The following is a 21707-nucleotide window of genomic DNA, read 5'->3' on the forward strand; positions in this document are numbered from 1 at the left end:
AAGTGTAGTGACACGGACCCACAACAGGGGGCGTAAATGAACGGACAATAGAGAGAGTTAAATTAGAACACTTTACTGTTGTGAATGTCACAACCACACACAGCAGATTACAGAATAGATACTAGTCAATTAATGAAGGTGTCATGTGGGCAGGCTCGACGATAGGAGACACCCGTCTGGAGATGAACTGGAACCACACGATTTCCACCGCCACCGAACCCGAAGGATACTGGAGCCGCCAAGTCCCGAAGTCCCCAGGTGGCCACCGTCTCAGCGTGTCGGATCTGGTACTGCTGGCGGAGAACAAAGACAGTCAAGTGTGGGTGTGTGTACACCCAGTAACAATAATGGTGGGAATTCCACCTCCACCTTTAACACACACTCGTGCAGCGTGTGTTTAACCACTTATCTGACGGGACATAGGACGAAACAGTCGCGACCCACGCCGGTTCTCTGGTTGACAGCTGCAACACAATAGCTCTTGGAATCACTTAATGCTGGCAGAGAAAGTTACCTCTCACAGAAGTCGATATCTCGGCGATGTGGTGGAGGTGTCATCCTGCTTTTATCCAAGGTGAGATGCAGATGATCGGTGACAGCTGTCACCTCGGCTGTTCCTGTAGGCGGTAGCGTCCTCTCGTGCCTGAAGCCCGCACTTCAGGCAGGGCGCCCTCTGGTGGTGGGCCAGCAGTACCTCCTCTTCTGGCGGCCCACACAACACCGGTATTTGGTTAGACTCTTTCTCTCCAATTGTTCTGTCTGAGTTATTTTCATTAGTTACTTCATCCAAACCATCAACATGTCTATTAGACCCCATTCCTACCAGGCTGCTCAAGGAAGCCCTACCATTAATTAATGCTTCGATCTTAAATATGATCAATCTATCTTTATTAGTTGGCTATGTACCACAGGCTTTTAAGGTGGCAGTAATTAAACCATTACTTAAAAAGCCATCACTTGACCCAGCTATCTTAGCTAATTATAGGCCAATCTCCAACCTTCCTTTTCTCTCAAAAATTCTTGAAAGGGTAGTTGTAAAACAGCTAAATGATCATCTGCAGAGGAATGGTCTATTTGAAGAGTTTCAGTCAGGGTTTAGAATTCATCATAGTACAGAAACAGCATTAGTGAAGGTTACAGATGATCTTCTTATGGCCTCAGACAGTGGACTCATCTCTGTGCTTGTTCTGTTAGACCTCAGTGCTGCTTTTGATACTGCTGACCATAAAACTCAGATAAAACTGAAGTTATTGTACTTGGCCCCACAAATCTTAGAAACATGGTGTCTAACCAGATCTTTACTCTGGATGGCATTACCCTGACCTCTAGTAATACTGTGAGAAATCTTGGAGTCATTTTTGATCAGGATATGTCATTCAATGCGCATATTAAACAAATATGTAGGACTGCTTTTTTGCATTTGCGCAATATCTCTAAAATTAGAAAGGTCTTGTCTCAGAGTGATGCTGAAAAACTAATTCATGCATTTATTTCCTCTAGGCTGGACTATTGTAATTCATTATTATCAGGTTGTCCTAAAAGTTCCCTGAAAAGCCTTCAGTTAATTCAAAATGCTGCAGCTAGAGTACTAACAGGGACTAGAAGGAGAGAGCATATCTCACCCATACTGGCCTCTCTTCATTGGCTTCCTGTTAATTCTAGAATAGAATTTAAAATTCTTCTTCTTACTTATAAGGTTTTGAATAATCAGGTCCCATCTTATCTTAGGGACCTTATAGTACCATATCACCCCAATAGAGCGCTTCGCTCTCAGACTGCAGGCTTACTTGTAGTTCCTAGGGTTTGTAAGAGTAGAATGGGAGGCAGAGCCTTCAGCTTTCAGGCTCCTCTCCTCTGGAACCAGCTCCCAATTCAGATCAGGGAGACAGACACCCTCTCTACTTTTAAGATTAGGCTTAAAACTTTCCTTTTTGCTAAAGCTTATAGTTAGGGCTGAATCAGGTGACGCTGAACCATCCCTTAGTTATGCTGCTATAGACTTAGACTGCTGGGGGGTTCCCATGATGCACTGAGTGTTTCTTTCTCTTTTTGCTCTGTATGCACCACTCTGCATGTAATCATTAGTGATTGATCTCTGCTCCCCTCCACAGCATGTCTTTTTCCTGGTTCGCTCCCTCAGCTCCAACCAGTCCCAGCAGAAGACTGCCCCTCCCTGAGCCTGGTTCTGCTGGAGGTTTCTTCCTGTTAAAAGGGAGTTTTTCCTTCCCACTGTCGCCAAGTGCTTGCTCACAGGGGGTCGTTTTGACCGTTGGGGTTTTTCATAATTATTGTATGGCCTTGCCTTACAATATGGAGCGCCTTGGGGCAACTGTTTGTTGTGATTTGGCGCTATATAAGAAAAAAGTTGATTGAAAAGTTGATTGATTGAGATTGATGTGAAATCTGTGGAAGTGCCCCACAGGTGGGGAGTTGCAAAAAGCCGCATGTGTGCACATGTGTCGTGCCCACACTTTCATAAAATGCTTATATGTATGTACAGATCTGATCATATGGGGGCCGGACAGCCAGGTCTGATTGCACACAGCACGGTTGAGGGGCCTGTCAGCTGATCACAGCACACTGACAGCTGGATGATGGCTCAGTGCACACATTACAAACACAGAAACCACAGCCTGGACAGTTATATAAATAATTATGACAATACCTACATACACAATTACATAACAAATAACAAAAATGAATGATCACATAACACAGAGACATGTTGGTCTGTGCGCTGAATGGACAGGGGGCATATCCGCTCACAGCTGCGGCTGTAACGATCTCTGCTCCTGAACGTCCCAGCTTGTCAACACTTTCCGTGTTTGGAAGAACAAGAACTTACAACATTCCTCCGTGAGGTGTGTGTCTCTGCCTGCTGTCCTCACATGGAAATACATAAGACACCTTTCACCTTTGCACCGGGCTGCAGCGGACGCACACAGTGCACCTCCTCCATGTCCTTGTTGATTTCAGCCATTTTTCTGCACTGGCCAGGCAGTGCAGTGGTAAAGTTTCCATCTGGTAATCAGAGCTTACAGGTTTGAATCCTGTGAGTGGCATTTTTTTTTTTTAAACCAGGGTTATTTACCCATTGGGTTCTGTATTGCATCCCCTTTTATGTATTATTTATATCAACCCAGTGATATTCACTAATTATACAGCTGTTTTTTATTTTATCGTTCTCCACAGCAGCGGCACGATGTGATGCAGCTGCTCGCACTGTGTTCCCACATGCACAAAACTGTTGCAGTATGTATTTTTTAAATTTTTTTTATTTTTAATTCACAGCAGCTGCACGATGTGTAGCCGCATCGTGTAGCTGCTCGCACTGTGTTCCCGTGTGCACGAACCGTCACAGCAGCATTGTGCACGCATGTCCAATGGTGCAATGTTTTCATGGTTCGCTCATACGAGCTGTTCTGCCGTGAATCGCCCTGAGTTGTACTTATTCATACTATGTGTGAAGGGGCCCTTATTTATAAAAAGTTCATTATTACAGTTGTTCAGTACACACCTGTCCAGTAAGTCCACCAAGAATTTTGCATTAGAAATAGAGCTGAGTAAAAATGTGCAAAGTCTAAATGCGAAGAGAGTTTAGCACATGATCTTCAATGCTACATTATGTGTGAGCCTTGTTCCAGTTAGCTACTTTTTTCCCCATAATTCAACAAAAAATAGCTTTCTGTGATCAGCCCAATGTAGCTGTAAGCCAACTACAAGAACACAGCAAACCTGAAATGTGATTAGATAAAGAACATTATCCCTCTTTGGTTAAACAGCAGAAAAAAAATCATTTGACATTCTGAAGGCCTTGGAGAAGGTTTTTCACCCAGAGACAGCAGGAGGAAATCGGATTGGCTGAAACAAAGCTCTTATCCGTGTGATCTGGAAGCAGCATTCGCCATATTGACGTGTCCCATAATCCCAGAAAGATGCTGCAGTCAAATAACATACAGAATCCACATGATGACAATTGTAAATGAATATTATACTACAAAAATGTATTTTTTATGCTTTTCATCACGTTAATAAGAGACTACATGCATGATACCCTGAAAACTTGCTAAAACAATTATAACAAATAATCTGTGTCTGCTACGTTTAATCTGCATGGAATTTAGTAAGCGCAAACCGAATTTCAGACATATTATATATATATTAGTCTGGAACAAAGAGGACAAACAGTGTTGTAAAGAACAATAATCAAGACGTTAAAGAGCAAACTTCACTTTCCCCCAGAACGACATGAACAGGAAGCGAGTGTAGCTCACAGCAGCTCCCACTGAAAATAACGGAGAGACAGCCTGCGATTCGCGCATGTTTACATAAAACAAACACAATAACAACGTCTATAAACCCAGAGAATATTTTCATGAGAGTTTTAGGCACAATATAAAAATAGTTTTATGTTGCGATGTTAATGGTGTTGTCCGTGTGTAGCGGTTAAAGTGCAGCCCGATCAGAGTGTCTCAGTGCAGTTCTCAATGTTTACTGAGATTTCGCAGCGCAGCGACTTCTCCGAAGTTTTGCAGCATTTGAAATGTCAATAGGGCGAATAGCTCAGGGGGAGTAGAAATTAAATAATTTCAATGCACAAAATAAGGTCAATAAATAATACATAAATCAATTATTGGAACACTTTTTTGGAAAACTGCGTGTATGAAAGTAAATTTAAAAAACCCTCATTCTGACAATATCTTTGTCAGCACAGAAGGCCTTGACCACCACTGTAGTGAGCAACTTATGTTCAGATTCTATGCTAACTACCCAAATGTAACCTTAGCCCAAACTGTAATCATCACTCTAAACCCAAGGCTTTATCCAAAGATAAACTCTTAATGGAGTTAAAAGAGATGGGTGAAACTTTCTCACTGCAGAGAAATTTCTTAATCGTTCTGTGCTCTGGGGTCACGCATTTCTCATTTATAAAAATATGACCGAAAGCACAACCATGCATGTAACCACAGCGGCGCAGAACACTTTCTACTGCAGTCTTGTTCTGATATGACCTAAAAGCTACAAAAACAATTCATCACCACAGGTGTAATTGGGAATAAGTCATACAAATGAACAGTGTGAGAGAGTAGCCTGCAGGTAATCTGGCTATAAATGGCACAAAAACCACTTAGGATCTCTCTGGCTCTATAATTTCTCCCTCTCTGTATATTCAGTAAACTGCCGTCGTGGGTGAAAGCATTTGTACCGCGCTTCTTCTACGTGACAGAGAAGGCCTGGAACTTCTACCCGTACACCATCACAGGTGCTTTTATGACCTTTTTTTATTTGTGTGCGTGTTAAACATTATGTTACTTTCACCTCTAAGTATTAAGCTCACTTAACAGCTGTTTTGTTTTTTCAAATGCAATCAAATATTTATCACCCTGGATGTATGTAGGCTCGTGCAGCGTGAGCCAGTGCTCATGAACGTGACTAACAAACTCTCTTTCTCTCTCCATGCTGACCGTGTGGCGCTGCAGAGTACACAGTAAGTTCTGTCACACATCGTGGAACAACTCATTTTCACCCCTTTACAGTATCAGAAGAGATAATCTCACGCTTTCTCTCTTCTCCCCTCCATTCATTTTCGTCATCGTCTCTTCCTGTTGACCTGCAGGTATCGTTCCTCCCAAAGTTCAGCATCCGCATTGAGACGAGATTTGAGAATAACTGCGGTGATAACGACAACGTGAGTATGACTGAGAACGAATGGCAGGAGATGGAGTGATTACAGAGAAGGGAAAGGAGAATCACAAAGGAAAGGAGAGAAATTGCCATTTTCTACGCAGCTCAAATTGATGTGACCGTTGTCAAGAAAAAGAAGCAAAGCACATCATGCAGAAATGGTAGATCCATAAAGTGTTAAGTGTTAAATTTAAAGTGTTATGGCATTTTAGTGTTAGGTTTCTGTTAATTTCAAGCACATTGGTGAGACACATTCATCATCATGTCAGCCCTACAAAGGCCCATTGGTGCAGGTGTTTATTTCCAGATACTGTTTATCTCCGGATACTGTTTACAGCTGGGTTGACTGTGACAGTGCCGATCAAGTGTCTTGACAAAGGACAAAAACAGGTAACATGACTGGGAATCAAACCCAGGTCTACATATTGGTTGCTGAATTCCTATCCCACTGAGCTACATGCTCTGCTATAGTTAAGTGAAGTAAGTAAGAAGGGCTGAAAGCTGTACTTCCTCAAATAGCCACGTTAGTCTTTTCAAATAGCTATTCAAAGAGGGTGTCATCCCCATAGAACCCAGTGTTAACATTTCCAGCTTTACAGCAGAAACATACATTTGCAACCTGGTACAAAAACCTGTTATGGTCCATGCAGCTAGTTTTCCCATTTATGACAATTGTATTAGGGCTCATTTTTATATATATCTGATTACTTTAAGGCATAAAGTTGTGCCAAATTAGGTGCGTGGTCAATTTGGGTAGCCGCTAGCACAACGTTATTGGCCCCCTGTTAACAGGCTGTCAGTTCCTTTCTGGGCATTTTAATACAAATTGGGGATTATATGTCTTACTGTGCAGTTAATGATACTAACCTACCATCTACAAAGTCTATGCAATAGTATTTTGGTCACTTGGGCTGCTCATCACCATGGAACCACCCTGGTTGCTGGACAGCAACCAAACCCAGGCATACAACTGGTCCATCCTCACTTCTCAAAAGTAGTCATCTTTCTGCCACAGCCATGGGAAAGGTGAACGTCCCCTTGGCCTTTTGCAGCCACTGAGGTCCTCAACACTGGAGCATCTGGATCATGCCCAGAGAATTGCGCCACATGACTAATGTCGTAGCTGACTATGCAAGTGATGTCCCTCATCTGAGTCTCTCTGAGTAACCATTTATTTGACAAGAGTGGTACTCAAAGTTCCTCCAAAGAAACACCTTAGGTTACTGGTTAGAGTCTAAGTCTATACTTAACTATACACTGTAATAGATAACACTATCATACTGTTAAAGATGTAACACTTTCAAAAGTGTTAATTTAACACTTAAGCATAGGTACATATGGACGATTTTCAAGTGTTAAATTTAAGTCTCAGTTAATTTAACACTGTTTTCATGCACTCTCTGAGCAAAGCTGACACGCTGCACTTTGTCCAAACTTATCAAATGGCTTTCGGTCGAGTGAAGTATGGACTATTAGTGCTTTAAACCAAATAGCAGCTCCTGGCATGCTGAGGTTTTGAAGTTTCACAAACAAAAAGGTGCCATACAAATATAGTCCATTATGAAAACTTTGGTAAGGCAACATGACCCAACATATCCAAATACCTCTCCCCGTCTGCGGAGATAAAAGACACATCTTGAAGCTTGTTTCATTTCGCCGGCAGTTACAGGTTACACTTTTTTTTTTTAACAAAGGAGAATTTTTCAGAGTTGTGCGTCACTTAAATGCATCGTCTACCCTGTCTGCACAAAACCTCTTTGTGTTGCCGTGTGAATATCCACACAGCGGCAGACAGGGCATCCAACGAAAGCGTCACAGGCACTGTAAAAAGCCTATGCATTTACCTCCAGCTAATGCAACACATTCCACAAGAGAGAGAAGACCTGGAGCACACATATCAGCAGGAGCACGGCAGGAGCACACAGAGGGTTTTTATCTACCAGCAGGTTTTCCCCATTTGTTAGTTTACTAGTGGGAAATGAACAACTTCGGAAAAGCATTAGAACAGATTTTAAAGAAGGTCAGATAAAAGTACAGCTGCTTTCACCCTTTCTCCCCCCTTTCCCTTCATTCTCTTTAAAGGAAAAGTAGATTCCACTCCTGTAACTCCTCTCTTTTTTCTCCTCTTTCAGTATCTCTCTCGTGTCCTTGTATCACACTCTCCTCTCTGTCTACACTCTCCACTGTGATTTACTCTAAGGCCCTCGGTCTGGGATGTAGCGTGGGGCGTTATGGTGTGCGACCTGACTTTTCTACGCACTTACTCATCTACTCTCACCTTGCTCTCTGCTAAGTGAGTGAATGAGTGTGTCTATGAGTGAGTGAGTGTGTGTTCTCATTTATCATAAAGCCATGTGTCCTCCCCCGTCTGTTTGAACATAGGTGTTTGGGGACAAGCCGACCCCAGAAAAGAGTGTGAGTTTCCTGGATATCCTGAGTGACCCCATTCCCGAAAGACACTACAAAGAATCAGAGGTATGAAGAATTGTTGCACAAACACACCTCCGCATGCATAAACATGGGTTTGTAAGAGTAGAATGGGAGGCAGAGCCTTCAGCTTTCAGGCTCCTCTCCTGTGGAACCAGCTCCCAATTCAGATCAGGGAGACAGACACCCTCTCTACTTTTAAGATTAGGCTTAAAACTTTCCTTTTTGCTAAAGCTTATAGTTAGGGCTGGATCAGGTGACCCTGAACCATCCCTTAGTTATGCTGCTATAGACGTAGACTGCTGGGGGGTTCCCATGATGCACTGAGTGTTTCTTTCTCTTTTTGCTCTGTATGCACCACTCTGCATTTAATCATTAGTGATCGATCTCTGCTCCCCTCCACAGCATGTCTTTTTCCTGGTTCTCTCCCTCAGCCCCAACCAGTCCCAGCAGAAGACTGCCCCTCCCTGAGCCTGGTTCTGCTGGAGGTTTCTTCCTGTTAAAAGGGAGTTTTTCCTTCCCACTGTAGCCAAGTGCTTGCTCACAGGGGGTCGTTTTGACCGTTGGGGTTTTACATAATTATTGTATGGCCTTGCCTTACAATATAAAGCGCCTTGGGGCAACTGTTTGTTGTGATTTGGCGCTATATAAAAAAATTGATTGATTGATTGATAAACATGCACATTCTATTAAATAAAGAAATGAAGAATGAATGAGTATGGATTGAAAGAACATAGGTGCCGTTTTCACAGAGGTGTAATGACCTGCACAAGCAGCGCTGCTACTGATTATATTCAGAATCACATCTGTTTCTGATGCAAAGCCACTTAACCGATAAAGGATCGTCTGTCAGCAAACTGCAAATTAAATACTTGATGGAAATTCACTGCAATTATAGAATAATGCAGGAAAATGTCAATGAACAATTTTTAAGAAAAAACTCCAACCAATATAAGCATCCTTTACAGCTGTACAAATTAGTTATTCTCACGTGTATTTGTCACATACAGCTCCTTTGTATTCTATACATTACATCTATACTGTATATAATAAAAATGGGGAGGTTATGGTCTAGAGGTTAGAGGCAGGCTTGTGATCAGTCAGACAGGAAAATCACTGCAATTATAGAATAATCCAGGAAAATGTCAATGAACAATTTTTAAGAAAAAACTCCAACCAATATAAGCATCCTTTACAGCTGTACAAATTAGTTATTCTCATGTGTATTTGTCACATACAGCTCCTTTGTATTCTATACATTACATCTATACTGTATATAATAAAAATGGGGAGGTTATGGTCTAGAGGTTAGAGGCAGGCTTGTGATCAGTCAGACAGGAAAATCACTGCAGTCCCTTGGGCATGGTCCTCAATCCCCAAGTTGCTCCTTGTGTTCAGTTGAACACCTTGCATGATAGCACACTGACCTCAGTGTGTGCGTGTGCGTGTGTGTGTGTGCGTGTGATCATTGTGAAATGCTTTGAGCTTCTGCATCAGCAGGCAAAGTGCTATAAAACTGCAGTCCATTTGCAGTACAGTAAAATTAAAGAATATTCTCCATCGCACAGGAAAATCAAGGTCCTTGATCTCCAAGCTGCTCCTAGTGTACAGCTGAGCATACTGCTTGGCAATACACTGACAGCAGTGTGTGTGTGTGTGTGTGTGTGTGTGTGTGTGTGTGTGTGTGTGTGTGTGTGTGTGTGTGTGTGTGTGTGTGTGTGTGTGTGTGTGTGTGTGTGTGTGTGTGTGTATATGAATGGGTGAATTTGGACGGTATCAGTTATTCTCATACACTACAGCTTTAAGGTATATCTATTCCAAATAGTCAAAGGCTTTTTGTTGTACATGCATGACGGCCATTCGATGCAGAAGGTGTCCAACAGTGACTGGCTCTGGTGACTTTAGATGGTAGTAGAAGAAAAAGATTTGAGACTTTTCACAATAAGCAGAAAGCAAAAATAAGCAAAAATCGGCAGCTCATCTTCATAAAACTCTGTCCTTCTGCTTCCACATTCAACACTGATCAAGTATCAAAATCTTCTGATACTGCTGTATATCAAGGAACTTTGAATGAGAATGTGTTGTTGACCCTGCTGTAGGCTACAATAAATGTGCAATCTGATATGGTCTCAAGAAAGGCTCCCACAGGACTTTAAAGACGCTTCCATAGTCCACCTTTACAAGTGCAAAGGGAATAAATTTGTATGTGATAAACCATCATGGCATTCCGTATGGGACAAAGTACCATCGACATGATCTTTGCAGCTCGGCAACTCCAAGAAAAGGGCAAGGAGCAGAACGTTGGTCTGTACACCACATTCATGGACCTTACCAAAGTATTTGATTCTGTTTGGCGTTAGGGGTTGTGGAAGATCATGTCCAAGTACGGTTGCCCTCGCAAATTCATTGCAATGGTCCAGCAGTTTCATGATGGCATGAACGCAAGAGTACAGGACAATGGAGAGATCTTCCAGTCATTTCCCATCACCAATGGAGTCAAGCAGGGCTGCGTGCTGGCTCCCACCCTATTCATCATGGTGTTCTCAGCCATGATGACAGACGCCTACCGCGACGGCGACATCAGTGTCGGCTTTCATTATCGTAAGGACGGAAAACTCTTCAACCCTCAGTTCATGAAGAGACAGCTCGTGACTTCCTCTTTGCTGATGATTGTGCAATGAACGCTAGCTCAGTCAGAAATTCAGCGTGACCTGGACTGGTTACCGAAAGCCTGTGATGTCTTTGATCTCACAATTTCAATCAAAAAGACTGAGTTCCTCCATCAACCAGCCCCTGCAGCTCCCTATATAGAGCCCCACATCACTGTCAGTGGTCAGAGTCTAGATGTGGTAGACAAGTTTGTATACCTTGGCAGTACTCTTTCACGCTCCGCTAATATTGATGAGGAAGTGACAAACAGAACTGCAAGAGCTAGCACTGCCTTTGGTAGGCTTAGGGACAGGGTATAGAGGCATAGAGGACTGAGCCTTGACACCAAGCTCAAAATCTACGCAGTAGTTCTGCCATCTCTAATATATGCCTGCGAGACTTGGACCGTATACAGTCGTCATGCCCAGCAGCACAATGCCTTCCATATGAGATGTCTCAGGACCCTACTCCATGGGACGTCCCAGAAACCGATGTGCTCCAGCGGGCTAAGATGGAGAGCATTCATGCCATCCTTATACGTTCTCAGCTTCGATGAGCTGGTCATATCTACCACATGGATGATAGTCGTGTCCCTAAAAGACTACTGTATGGCAAGCTGTCCACAGGCAAGCGCTGTCTTGGTAGACCGAAGCTACGCTACAAAGTCACTTTGAAGGCATCCCTGAAGCTTTGCAGCATTCCGTACACATCGTGGGAAAAGTCCGCTGAGGACCATCCTGTCTGGCACTCCCTCATAATATGTGGCATGACTGCCTTCAAGGAGAGCTGCATTAGGGAGAAAGAGCTACGTCGGCAGAGAAGAAAAAACACGGATAGTTCCACTTCCGCCCTTGGCTCAGTCCCATTCATCCCATGTCCTGACTGCAACAGACTCTTCATTCAGCCTAATCAGCCACCTTCACACTCACCCCACCCCTCCGTGATTTGTCATCTTCTGTCATCTTCGCAGCCGAAGGATGATCATCATCAGAATTACTGTCATCTAGGTTCCAGACTACATTATGCTGTGGCCAGTCATGGTTTTGTTTCCCTTCACATTTTTCCACTTTAGTGACTAGGATTCATGCTACTTTGCCTTCTCTTTCTGATAAGCAACGTCCGGGGACAGCCTGCACAAACACATCATCACTTCTAATGGAAAAATGATGTACCGTGTTGTTTTTGGCTGTAATCACCGTGCAGTCATGAAAAGTGCAGTTTTTTCAGTTCCCAGTGGAGACAGGAAGACGAGGCAAATGGGAGAGTTCATGTCTGTAAGTTTTAGCCTGCACACCTAGCCAGAGTAGCTGAGTTCTCTCGCCTGCACAACTGCCTCGACACATTTGAGCTCCGGATCATAAACAAACTGCAACACGTCTGCTTTCCACCACATCATCAGTTTTTCTTTGCATTTTCACTATGTTTGCTGTGTAATTTGCCCAAAAACTCAGAGAAAGTAGCATGTTTCTGATTGGGACATGGGAGGACTGTCCCCAGATTTAGTATTATGCTCTTTCATTTAACCCTTTTAGTGCCCACCCTCAAAGAGACTACAGTACCCAATATGTATGATTGTTTACTTCACAAAAATAAGGGTTCTCAAACTCGTCAGCAGACAGCGTACAGGGGATCAATCACCCACTTCTATTCACGTAAGTGTATCTCTTCTGGGTTATTTTATCAACATGTCAGCTTCCACAAGGGGACCACTTCCATGCAAATATAAAAGGCTCATTTTAAGCTTATGAAACCACCTCAGTTTATTGTTGCAGGTAATTATGCATGGATGAACAGATTTTTCATAATACTGTATACCATTTCTGCTAATAAATACACCTAAATTCTACACACTGTAGCTTTAAATAAGCACAGGTTTTGTGTCACACATTATAATCACTTGCACTACAGTGTTGCCACATTGGATGCAAGGTTATTGGAGAGTTTTGGAAAAGTTTAAAAAACAAATGCTCAGAAACCCCAATCTATTTGCATATTCACTGCAAAACTGGTGGTTACCGTTGATGCCTGCCGGTAATAAATACAGACAAGAAAAAGAAAAAAGGCAGATTAACCAACCACGAAAAGATGTGCCACCATGTACAATCAGCAGTCAGTACTTGTGATAATATTACAGTAACGCTGTGATCACATGCATTATGTAGCAGCGATAGATTAATTAATTCTGCACATGTGAGAAGAATAACAGCAGCAAAATGTCATGAATGAGGGTATGTCATTGTTTTTGAACACGACTGAGCAGGTTTACTGAAATGGTACAGACAGCAACAGACATATGAACTGTGCGTCGTGCCATAGACTATTAGCAAGAGACACAAAATCAAATCTGTTTCTGATTTCTGTCTCCATTACTGTGAACTTCTGGTCTTTCAGGCCAAATCCACTTCTTTCCAGCTGGGTAAGATTCTTGTCTAGCTGCTGGTGTCCTGGTGATGGTAATGTCTCCTAAATCTTCACCCGCCACGTGCCTAAATAAATGAATCCAACCGCAATCCGCGTCTGCCTGTGGTTCACGTATGGATCGCACCAGGCCACAGCTGCACACAGTCTGCCATCTCTACACACACACAGCATAAAACCACAGCTCCTCCACAGAGACCACACTGATTACTTTGTGGATTAATGTGTCACTCTGCACTCTGCCAACAACAACACTGTTTCCTCTGCATTTAGACTGGCTGAGGGGATAATGATTAGGATCCAAACCATCAAATTCATATCCCGATATATCACACAGTTTGAACCAAAAGCTGTTCTCTCTGAACACAGTTCGGTGTTGCAGACCAAACGGTCTACCCCTAAAAATTGGTCCGCCCTGCCTCCACTGCGCATGCGTCAATTCGGAGCTCTGAGACAAAGTCTGTTCACCCAGAGCGATCAAATGGATTAACGTGATTATTAACCATCAGATGACAAGGTAGAACCTCTTAAATCATTCTAAAGTCAGTTTTAAGCAGAAACGAGGCGATACTTGGTGACGTTTTGAAATGACCGACGTGAATTGAACGCATCAGCTAGCAGCATGTGTAGTTGCGTTGCTCTGATTGCTTTCTCCATCTTTTATGATGAAATAATGTTGAATTTATGTGGAAAGGATTGTTGTACAAAAGCTTCAGATATCTGTCGCTGAGACAGATGATGACTGGAGTGCAGTCTGAAGCAGAAACGAGGTGATAATCCGTGAATCGCGGCTAAAGACGCATGCACAGTGAAGGCAAGACGGGCCGATTTTTAGGGGGGACTGTTCAGTCGGCGACACCGGACCTGATTTTCCGAACCTTTCCAGCAGGTTACTCTCATAAAAAAATTTTTGTAACATGTACAAAACAGGAATGCACAAAAACTCCTACATACTCCTCCTAAAATAAGGTTAGGATTTTTTTTTGCTAGAAATAGGGGGAATAAACGGGATGGTGGTGTGACACTTTATGTTAGATCTAGACGTTGTCAAATTGTTTTCTTTATGAGTTTTCTTTGCTATTTTGAGTCTGTGTCTGCTACACAGAACACTGTACATCAATTTGAGCAAATTTTTTTTTAAATATGAAAGGCATCAGAATCAGAATCAAATTTATTGCAAAGTGAGTTTGCACATACAAGGAATTTGATCTGGTGTTATTTGTGCATAAACAATAAGAAAAGAAAAAAGAAAAACTTCTGCAAGAAGTAAAAGAGTCAAATAGGCAAAACTATTTCACTGTTAAATAAATATAATGTAATAGGATGAGAATGTGCAAAAACAGGTGATTGGAGAACGGATGTACAGTGCCATACAGTGCAGGGATGACCAATCTGTACTTAATGGAAGTGGGGAGGGGAGCAGGGTAAGTGGGGGTCTCTGGCATTGTTTATGAGTCTAGCTGCATTTTACATTAACTGATATTTCTAAACTTAAACTGACCCCTAGCGCATTTCATAATGCAAATGACCATGAGCATGGTGGTTTTTAACATGTGGTATGTATCAGCACCTACAACCCCAATTCCAATGAAGTTGGAACCTTGTGTAAAATGTAAATAAAAACAGAATACAAAGTTTTGCAAATCCTCTTCAACCTATATTCAATTGAATACACCACAAAGACAATATATTTAATGTTCAAACTGATAGACTTTGTTGTTTTTGTGCAAATAGTTGCTAATTTTGAAATGGATGCCTCTGCAACACATTTCAAAAAAGTTGGGACAGGGGCAACACAAGACTGGGAAAGTTGATTTATGCTCAAAGAACACCTAATTGGAAACAGTTGAGTGTCATGATTTGGGTATTAAAAGAAGCATCCCCGAAAGGCTCAGCCGTTCACAAGCAAAGATGGGGCGAGGATCACTACTTTGTAAACAACTGTGTGAAAAAATAGTCCAACAGTTTAAGAACAATGTTTCTCAATGTTCATCTACAGTCCATAATATAATCAGAAGATTCAGAGAATCTGGAGAACTTTCTACACGTAAGCGGCAAGGCCGAAAACCAAAAACCCATGACCTTTGATCCCTCAGGCGGCACTGCCCACATTAAAACTGCATTAAAAACCAACATCATTGTGTAAAGGATCTTACCTCGTGGAATCAGGAACACTTCAGAGAACCATTGTCAGTTAACACAGTTTGTCGCTACATCTAAAAGTGCAAGTTAAAACTCTACCATGCAAAGCGAAAGCCATACATCAACAACATCCAGAAATGCCGCCACCTTCTCTGGGCCCGAGCTCATTTGAAATGGACAGACGCAAAGTAGAAAAGTGTGCTGTGGTCTGATGAGTCCACATTGCAAATTGTTTTTGGAAATCATGGACGTCGTGTCCTCCTGACAAAAGAGGAAAAAGACCATCCAGATTGCTACCAGCACAAAGTTCAAAAGCCAGCATCTGTGATGGTATGGGGCTGTGTTAGTGCCCCTGGCATGGGCAACTTACACATCTGTGATGGCACCATTAATGCTGAAAGGTACATCCAGGTTTTTGAGCAACACATGCTGCCATCCAATTAACATCTTTTTCAGGGACGCCCTGATTATTTCAGCAAGACAATGCCAAGACACATTCTGCAAGTGTTATAACAGCATGGCTTCGAAGTAAAAGAGTGCTGTTACTAGACTGGCCTGCCTGCAGTCCAGGCCTGTCACCCATTGAAAATGTGTGGCGCATTATGAAGCACAAAATACGACAACGGAGACCCCGGACTGTTGAAGTCGTACATCAAGTAAGAATGGGAAAGATTCCCACCTACAAAGCTTCAATAATTAGTGTCCTCAGTTCCCAAATGCTTGAGTGTTGTTAGAAGGAAAGGTGATGTAACACAGTGGTAAACATACCACTGTCCCAGCTTTTTTGAAACGTGTTGCAGGCATCCATTTCAAAATGAGCAAATATTTGCACAAAAACAATAAAGTTTATCAGTTTGAACATTAAATATCTTGTCTTTGTGGTGTATTCAATTGAATATAGGATGAAGAGGATTTGCAAATCATTGTATTTTGTTTTTATTTACATTTTACACAACATCCAAACTTCATTGGATTTGGGGTTGTACTTACTGATGTGCATTTGACCGGCGTGCACCTGTTTGATAAATACGAATGTTTTTTGTACTTAAACACATACTAAATTTTGTTTGCACGACAGAATTTAGAACCTTTTCTACGCACAGTTCTGACGAATGAGAGTCCAGGAGTGCAGTGCATGAGTGAAAGAGACTTAGAGGATACACTAGGGTGCACCCACATGGTCCCTGCATGTCAGCTCCAATGCACTTTGCCCATCGTCGTTTCTGTGCTGTTAAACTGGGTCCATTATGCAAAGCGTTTGCAAAAGAAACAACGTACAATAATTGATGGCACATGATACACATGTAGCAAACGCAATGCTGATGTGGGAAAAAGACTGTACATGTACACAACTGATATCTTCATTTGCTTTTGCACTTGCTTCTGAAAGGGCAACATCAGTAACACAGCCACACGTCTCGCTCAGATCCATCTGTCTTTATTTGCAGTCCACCAAGGTTTGGCACGTCTTCATTTCCAGTTAGTCTTTTGAGACCAAGGTCGATTCACAGGAGCCTTACACATCATGCACAAGTACATGCACACAGACAACAAAAATGAACACAGGAAGGACAACAACACAGATACAAGCAGTTCCAGTCATTGTTTGGTTGCGGGTGCATGATGTGTGCTGTAACCCTCGTCTTCCTCTTATGACCTCTGTTGAGCAACAATCCGCTTTATCTCTCTCTCTCACACACACACACACACACACACACACACACACACACACACACACACACACGTGTGTGGTTCCCCTACAGATACCTTACAGGCGAATGGTTTCTGCAGATGCAGCAACAATATAAGGATCCACTGCTTGTTCTGTGTAGGATCTGAGACTCTGGCAGTCCAATAAAACTGGCCGAGGGCCTCTGCAGGAAGGCTGGAGGAACAACTGCACCCCCATCATGTGCTCCTATAAGAGGGTCGAGTGCAGCTTCGAGGTTTATGGTTTCCAGACCAGGACTGAGGAGTTCATACATAAGGTGAGACAAAAACTTTCAAACCATATTAGAGTGTGTGTGTGTGTGTGTGTGTGTGTGTGTGTGTGTGTGTGTGTGTGTGTGTGTGTGTGTGTGTGTGTGTGTGTGTGTGTGTGTGTGTGTGTGTGTGTGTGTGTATACACATCACGGTTGGATGTTATCCCTCAGTAAAAGACTAAACTATGTGTCTCTCCCTCAGTTTGTCACTGCATCTGTTTTTATTGGATTATTTGAAAACAAATACATTTTTATGGAAATTTAAAATGTTGTAATAATAATAATAATAACAACCTTTATTTAACCAGGTAGAATTCCACTGAGATCGAAACCTCTTTTGCAAGGACGACCTGGCCAAGAAAGGAAGCAGCACACGTCATAGTGGACAAGTTAACATCAACATGAGAACATATAATACAATCAACTTGGTCATAATAACATTGCACATGATGTGAAGCCTCAGGCAGATTTAGTTTTAGAAACATAGGCATTGGGCAAAAGAATCCCATTCGCAATTTCGAAAATAGACCGGAAGGTGTTCAAGGAAGTCAGTCTGGGCAGTTAATTTCAGATTAGAGAATGTTCCAATCAGAGGGAGCTGAAAAACTAAAGGCATTCTTTCCCGCTTCAGTGCCGACACAAGATACACAAAAACATAACATGTCATTCGAGCGCAGAGCATAACGGCTTTCAGATCTCTGAAGTACCAGACAAATAAGAATTTTGTAAACCAGAATCATCCAACGTGTCTAACGCCTGACAGACAAAGAGGACATGCCCGCACTGGCGTACAACTCACAGTGGTGGGTGAGGCAGCTACGACCAGTGATGAATCTCAGGGCGCACTGATACAGCAGTGTCAAGGACTGTAGACAACTGGATGAAGCGCACCTATACACGACATCGCCATAGTCTAATAGAGGCAGGGAGGTAGCAGTTATCAGGAGATTCTGCGCACTTAAGGAGAAGCAAGACTTGTTTCTGTTGTAAGATTAATGCTCATTTTGTATCTAGAAACAGAAGTGAACAGCAATTTTTCTGTGAATGTTGTTCCAAATTGGAGCTCATGCACATCACACGATCACTTGTCGACAAATACCATTTAGGCTGAATCAGGAAAAGAACACAGAGTTGTCAAATTGTTGGCCCTTCTCCAACGTATGCATTACTGTATTTTAGATTTGATAATGTACACATTTTTGGCCTGGGTAAGGGCCCCTTCACACAGAGTGAAAATTTGATCGAATTGCACATGAAGTGCGCATGAAGCAGGAATAGTATGCAAAATTGTGTAAAATTGTAGCTGCCTCTCACGCCTCGTACACCTGTTGCTACAACTATTTGCGCACACCAGCGGCTGAAAGACAGAGTGTGCGCTGTGCGAGCCCATCGAACCCTCTTGTGGCAGGTGTCGGCCAAATTCCAGCTGACACACATGAACATCTAACACCGCTCGTTAGAAAATGTGTGGCCATTCGCACTATCATCATGAAAACAGTCAGCAGACAATCACTGTCGAGCTGGATGTGAAATTTGTCTAAGTGCCCCACAACTGTGGAGTTGCAAAAAGCCACACATGTGGTGCATGTGCAAGTGTGCACCCCCCACCCCCAGCGTGCACACTTGCATAAAATGCTTATATGTATGTACATATCTGATCACATGGGGGCCAGACAGTGAGGTCTGATCCCACACAGCACGGGCAGGGGCCTGTCAGCTGATCACAGCACACTGACAGCTGGATGACGGCTCAGTGCACAAATTATAAACACAGAAACCACTGCCAGGACAGTTATATAAATAATGGCAATACCTACATACGCAATTACATAACAAATAATGAAAATGAATGACCACATAACACAGAGACACATTGGTCTGGGTGCTGAACGGGGGGTGGGGGGGGCGTGTCTGCTCACAGCCACGACTGTAAAGATCTCTGCTTCTGGACGTCCCAGCTTGAGAACACGTTCCATGCTTGGAAGGACATGAACTTAGGACATTCCTTCTTGAGGCGTGTGTCTCTTCCTCTTCCACGTTTTAATATATAAAACAACTTTCACCTTTTGCTGGGCTGCAGCGGCCGGACATAGCACACCTCCTCCATGTCTTTGTTGATTTCAGGAATTTTTCTGCACTGATTACAGGCCAGCGATGGTAGCACAGTGGTAAAGTTGCTGTCTGGTCATCAGAGCTTACTGGTTCGAATCCTGTGAATCCTTTTTTTTTTTAACCAGGGTTATTTAATCACGGACTTCTGTATTGTGTCCCCTTTTATGTATTATTTATATCAACCCAGTGATATTCAATAATTATACAGCTGGTTTTTATTTTATTGTTCTCCACATCAGCGGCGTGATGTGCTGCAGCTGCTCGCACTGTGTTCCTGCTCAAAAGAAACCGTCGCGTGCATGAACTATCGCACAGGATCGTGCACGCCTGCCCATCGGCGTGACGTATTCGTGGTTCACTCATACAGCCTTTTTGCCGGGAGTCGCTCTGAGTTGTACTTATCATACTATGTGTGAAGGGGCCCTAAATAATGACATCAACGCATAGCTTCACATGACTTCTGCATGGCATTTTATTTAATGTGCTAAACAATCGTGATATATTGGGAAATTTGTTGCTTTGATTTAAAATAATGCAGACAGTGGAATGGCCGCACATCAAAAGACTGTAATGTCATTAATAATTTTTTGTGGTAGCAGTTTCATTTCTTCTGCACACCATCCTGACTGTGTTTTTGGCTGGCTTTTCTGTCTCGTATCTGGTTGATCTGAATCATGCAGTTTCCTCGCCAAAGCTCTCCTCTCACATTTTACAGGACATTTTACAGTGTTAGTACAAGGAGGAGGGGGTGAGGCAGCATGGTGATGCAAGTGGTTACTGCACTTGCATCAAGACCACATGTACCCCAATCTCCGAGTACACCTGGCATCCAGCGTAAAACTTGTCCAAAATCAACATGGTTCAATTACGGGTATGCTGTGGCAACCCTGAGCAAAAAAAAAAAAAAAAAAAAAAAGAAGTCAAATGAATTGGGAAAAGGAAGATGAAATGCTGAGTCTATTTCATCACTCATTATTGATGACTTTTCACTTAGAAGTTCCCTCAGATAAAAATTATTGCCCTTTTCACACTGCAAACATGCAAAATCTTACCAAGTATATTTGTCTAATTTCTAGTCAAACTGTCTAATCCACACTTACAGTCTTAACAACTGAATTTTCACTTGTTCCCTTGACAGTCTTTTATATCAGCTAATAGAAGAAGTGAAAATTCACTTAAGATTTATGAAAATAAGGTCTTGAAATTAAGTACGAAAACAAATGCTGACCTTTACATCTTTTATAAATGACAAAAGCTTAAATGGTGAGTCAAAACAGAGTGTTTCAGCTTAGATACAACTCAAAACAAGATGTTTCCAAACTGTAACTCAAAATTTTAGGATTTATTTATCGGAAAAAAAAAAGTTCTTACACCAGGCTGAAATTTTGCTAAAGTGATTGTCTTATATTAAATGTAGATTAGAGTCTTTGACTAGAAATGAGACAAATATACATGGTAAGAGTTAACATTTTTTGTGGCGTACTTCAGGATGGACAGTGCTGTGAAGACTGTCCCCTATTATCAATTTTTCATACCCAATTGTCTACGAGAAAAAGTAATAAATTAATTTTAAAAATCTGAAGTAATTGGTATTAAAAGTAGTGTTGTATATTGTGAACAATCTGGAAAGCTTTAAACATACTTTACAAAGATCATGATTTCAGGAAAAATTATAATCAAAAAAAACTGAATCATCAGATTTAATTAGTGCAGATGGGGTGGGGTAATCTTGCGTAAAAGTAGGTGAAAGTGTACAGTCGGGTACAATATGCAGTAATCAGGACCTGCTGTCATCCTGATTCTCCTCCACAAACCCATGAAAAGCTTGTTGTGCTCTTCAACAGAAGACACTTTTCACATTTTAAGACGGAAATGTTACCTCGGTAATGGGAGACAGTCCTTATAAACATTTTTTTGCAAAATGTCTGTCAGTCTGCAATTGCATAAAATGTCAGTCTACTTTGATCAATATTACTGTAACATCATCCACAGAGCTGAGAGATTACACAGAGCTAACATGCAGAGACGTTACAGCTATGCTGTCACGAATTAGACATTTCAGTCATAGAAATACTCAAAATGTTGATAGAACTGTTTAAAAAAAATTCTCCCTAGATTGGGCCCCCTAGTGGTCAGCAACTTATTGTTCTTACACTGTCAGTTTGTGGAATACAGAGCCCTAGAAATGTCATCGCAAAACGTCTTGCATGTGGAGATAATGTGTGCTAGTTTTACTACATTGTGCACTCGTTTTATTCCATTGTGTGCTTATTGTACCCCATTGTGTGCTCA

The 21707-nt window shown here is 42.2% G+C and overlaps 1 protein-coding gene across 1 annotated transcript in view; it reads left to right on the forward strand.

Annotated features, from left to right (window-relative positions):
- pitpnc1b (phosphatidylinositol transfer protein cytoplasmic 1b) overlaps window positions 1-21707 on the forward strand; it is a 50900-nt gene that overhangs the window by 24334 nt on the left and 4859 nt on the right. The window contains exons 3-7 of the mRNA XM_034174621.1: window positions 5175-5263; window positions 5481-5488; window positions 5618-5689; window positions 8068-8160; window positions 17154-17309. Coding sequence (XP_034030512.1) covers window positions 5175-5263; window positions 5481-5488; window positions 5618-5689; window positions 8068-8160; window positions 17154-17309 — 418 coding nt within the window. The remainder of the gene's footprint in view (window positions 1-5174; window positions 5264-5480; window positions 5489-5617; window positions 5690-8067; window positions 8161-17153; window positions 17310-21707) is intronic.

The sequence above is a fragment of the Thalassophryne amazonica genome, chromosome 7 (genome assembly GCF_902500255.1).
Source record: "Thalassophryne amazonica chromosome 7, fThaAma1.1, whole genome shotgun sequence".
NCBI classification, from domain to species: domain Eukaryota; kingdom Metazoa; phylum Chordata; class Actinopteri; order Batrachoidiformes; family Batrachoididae; genus Thalassophryne; species Thalassophryne amazonica.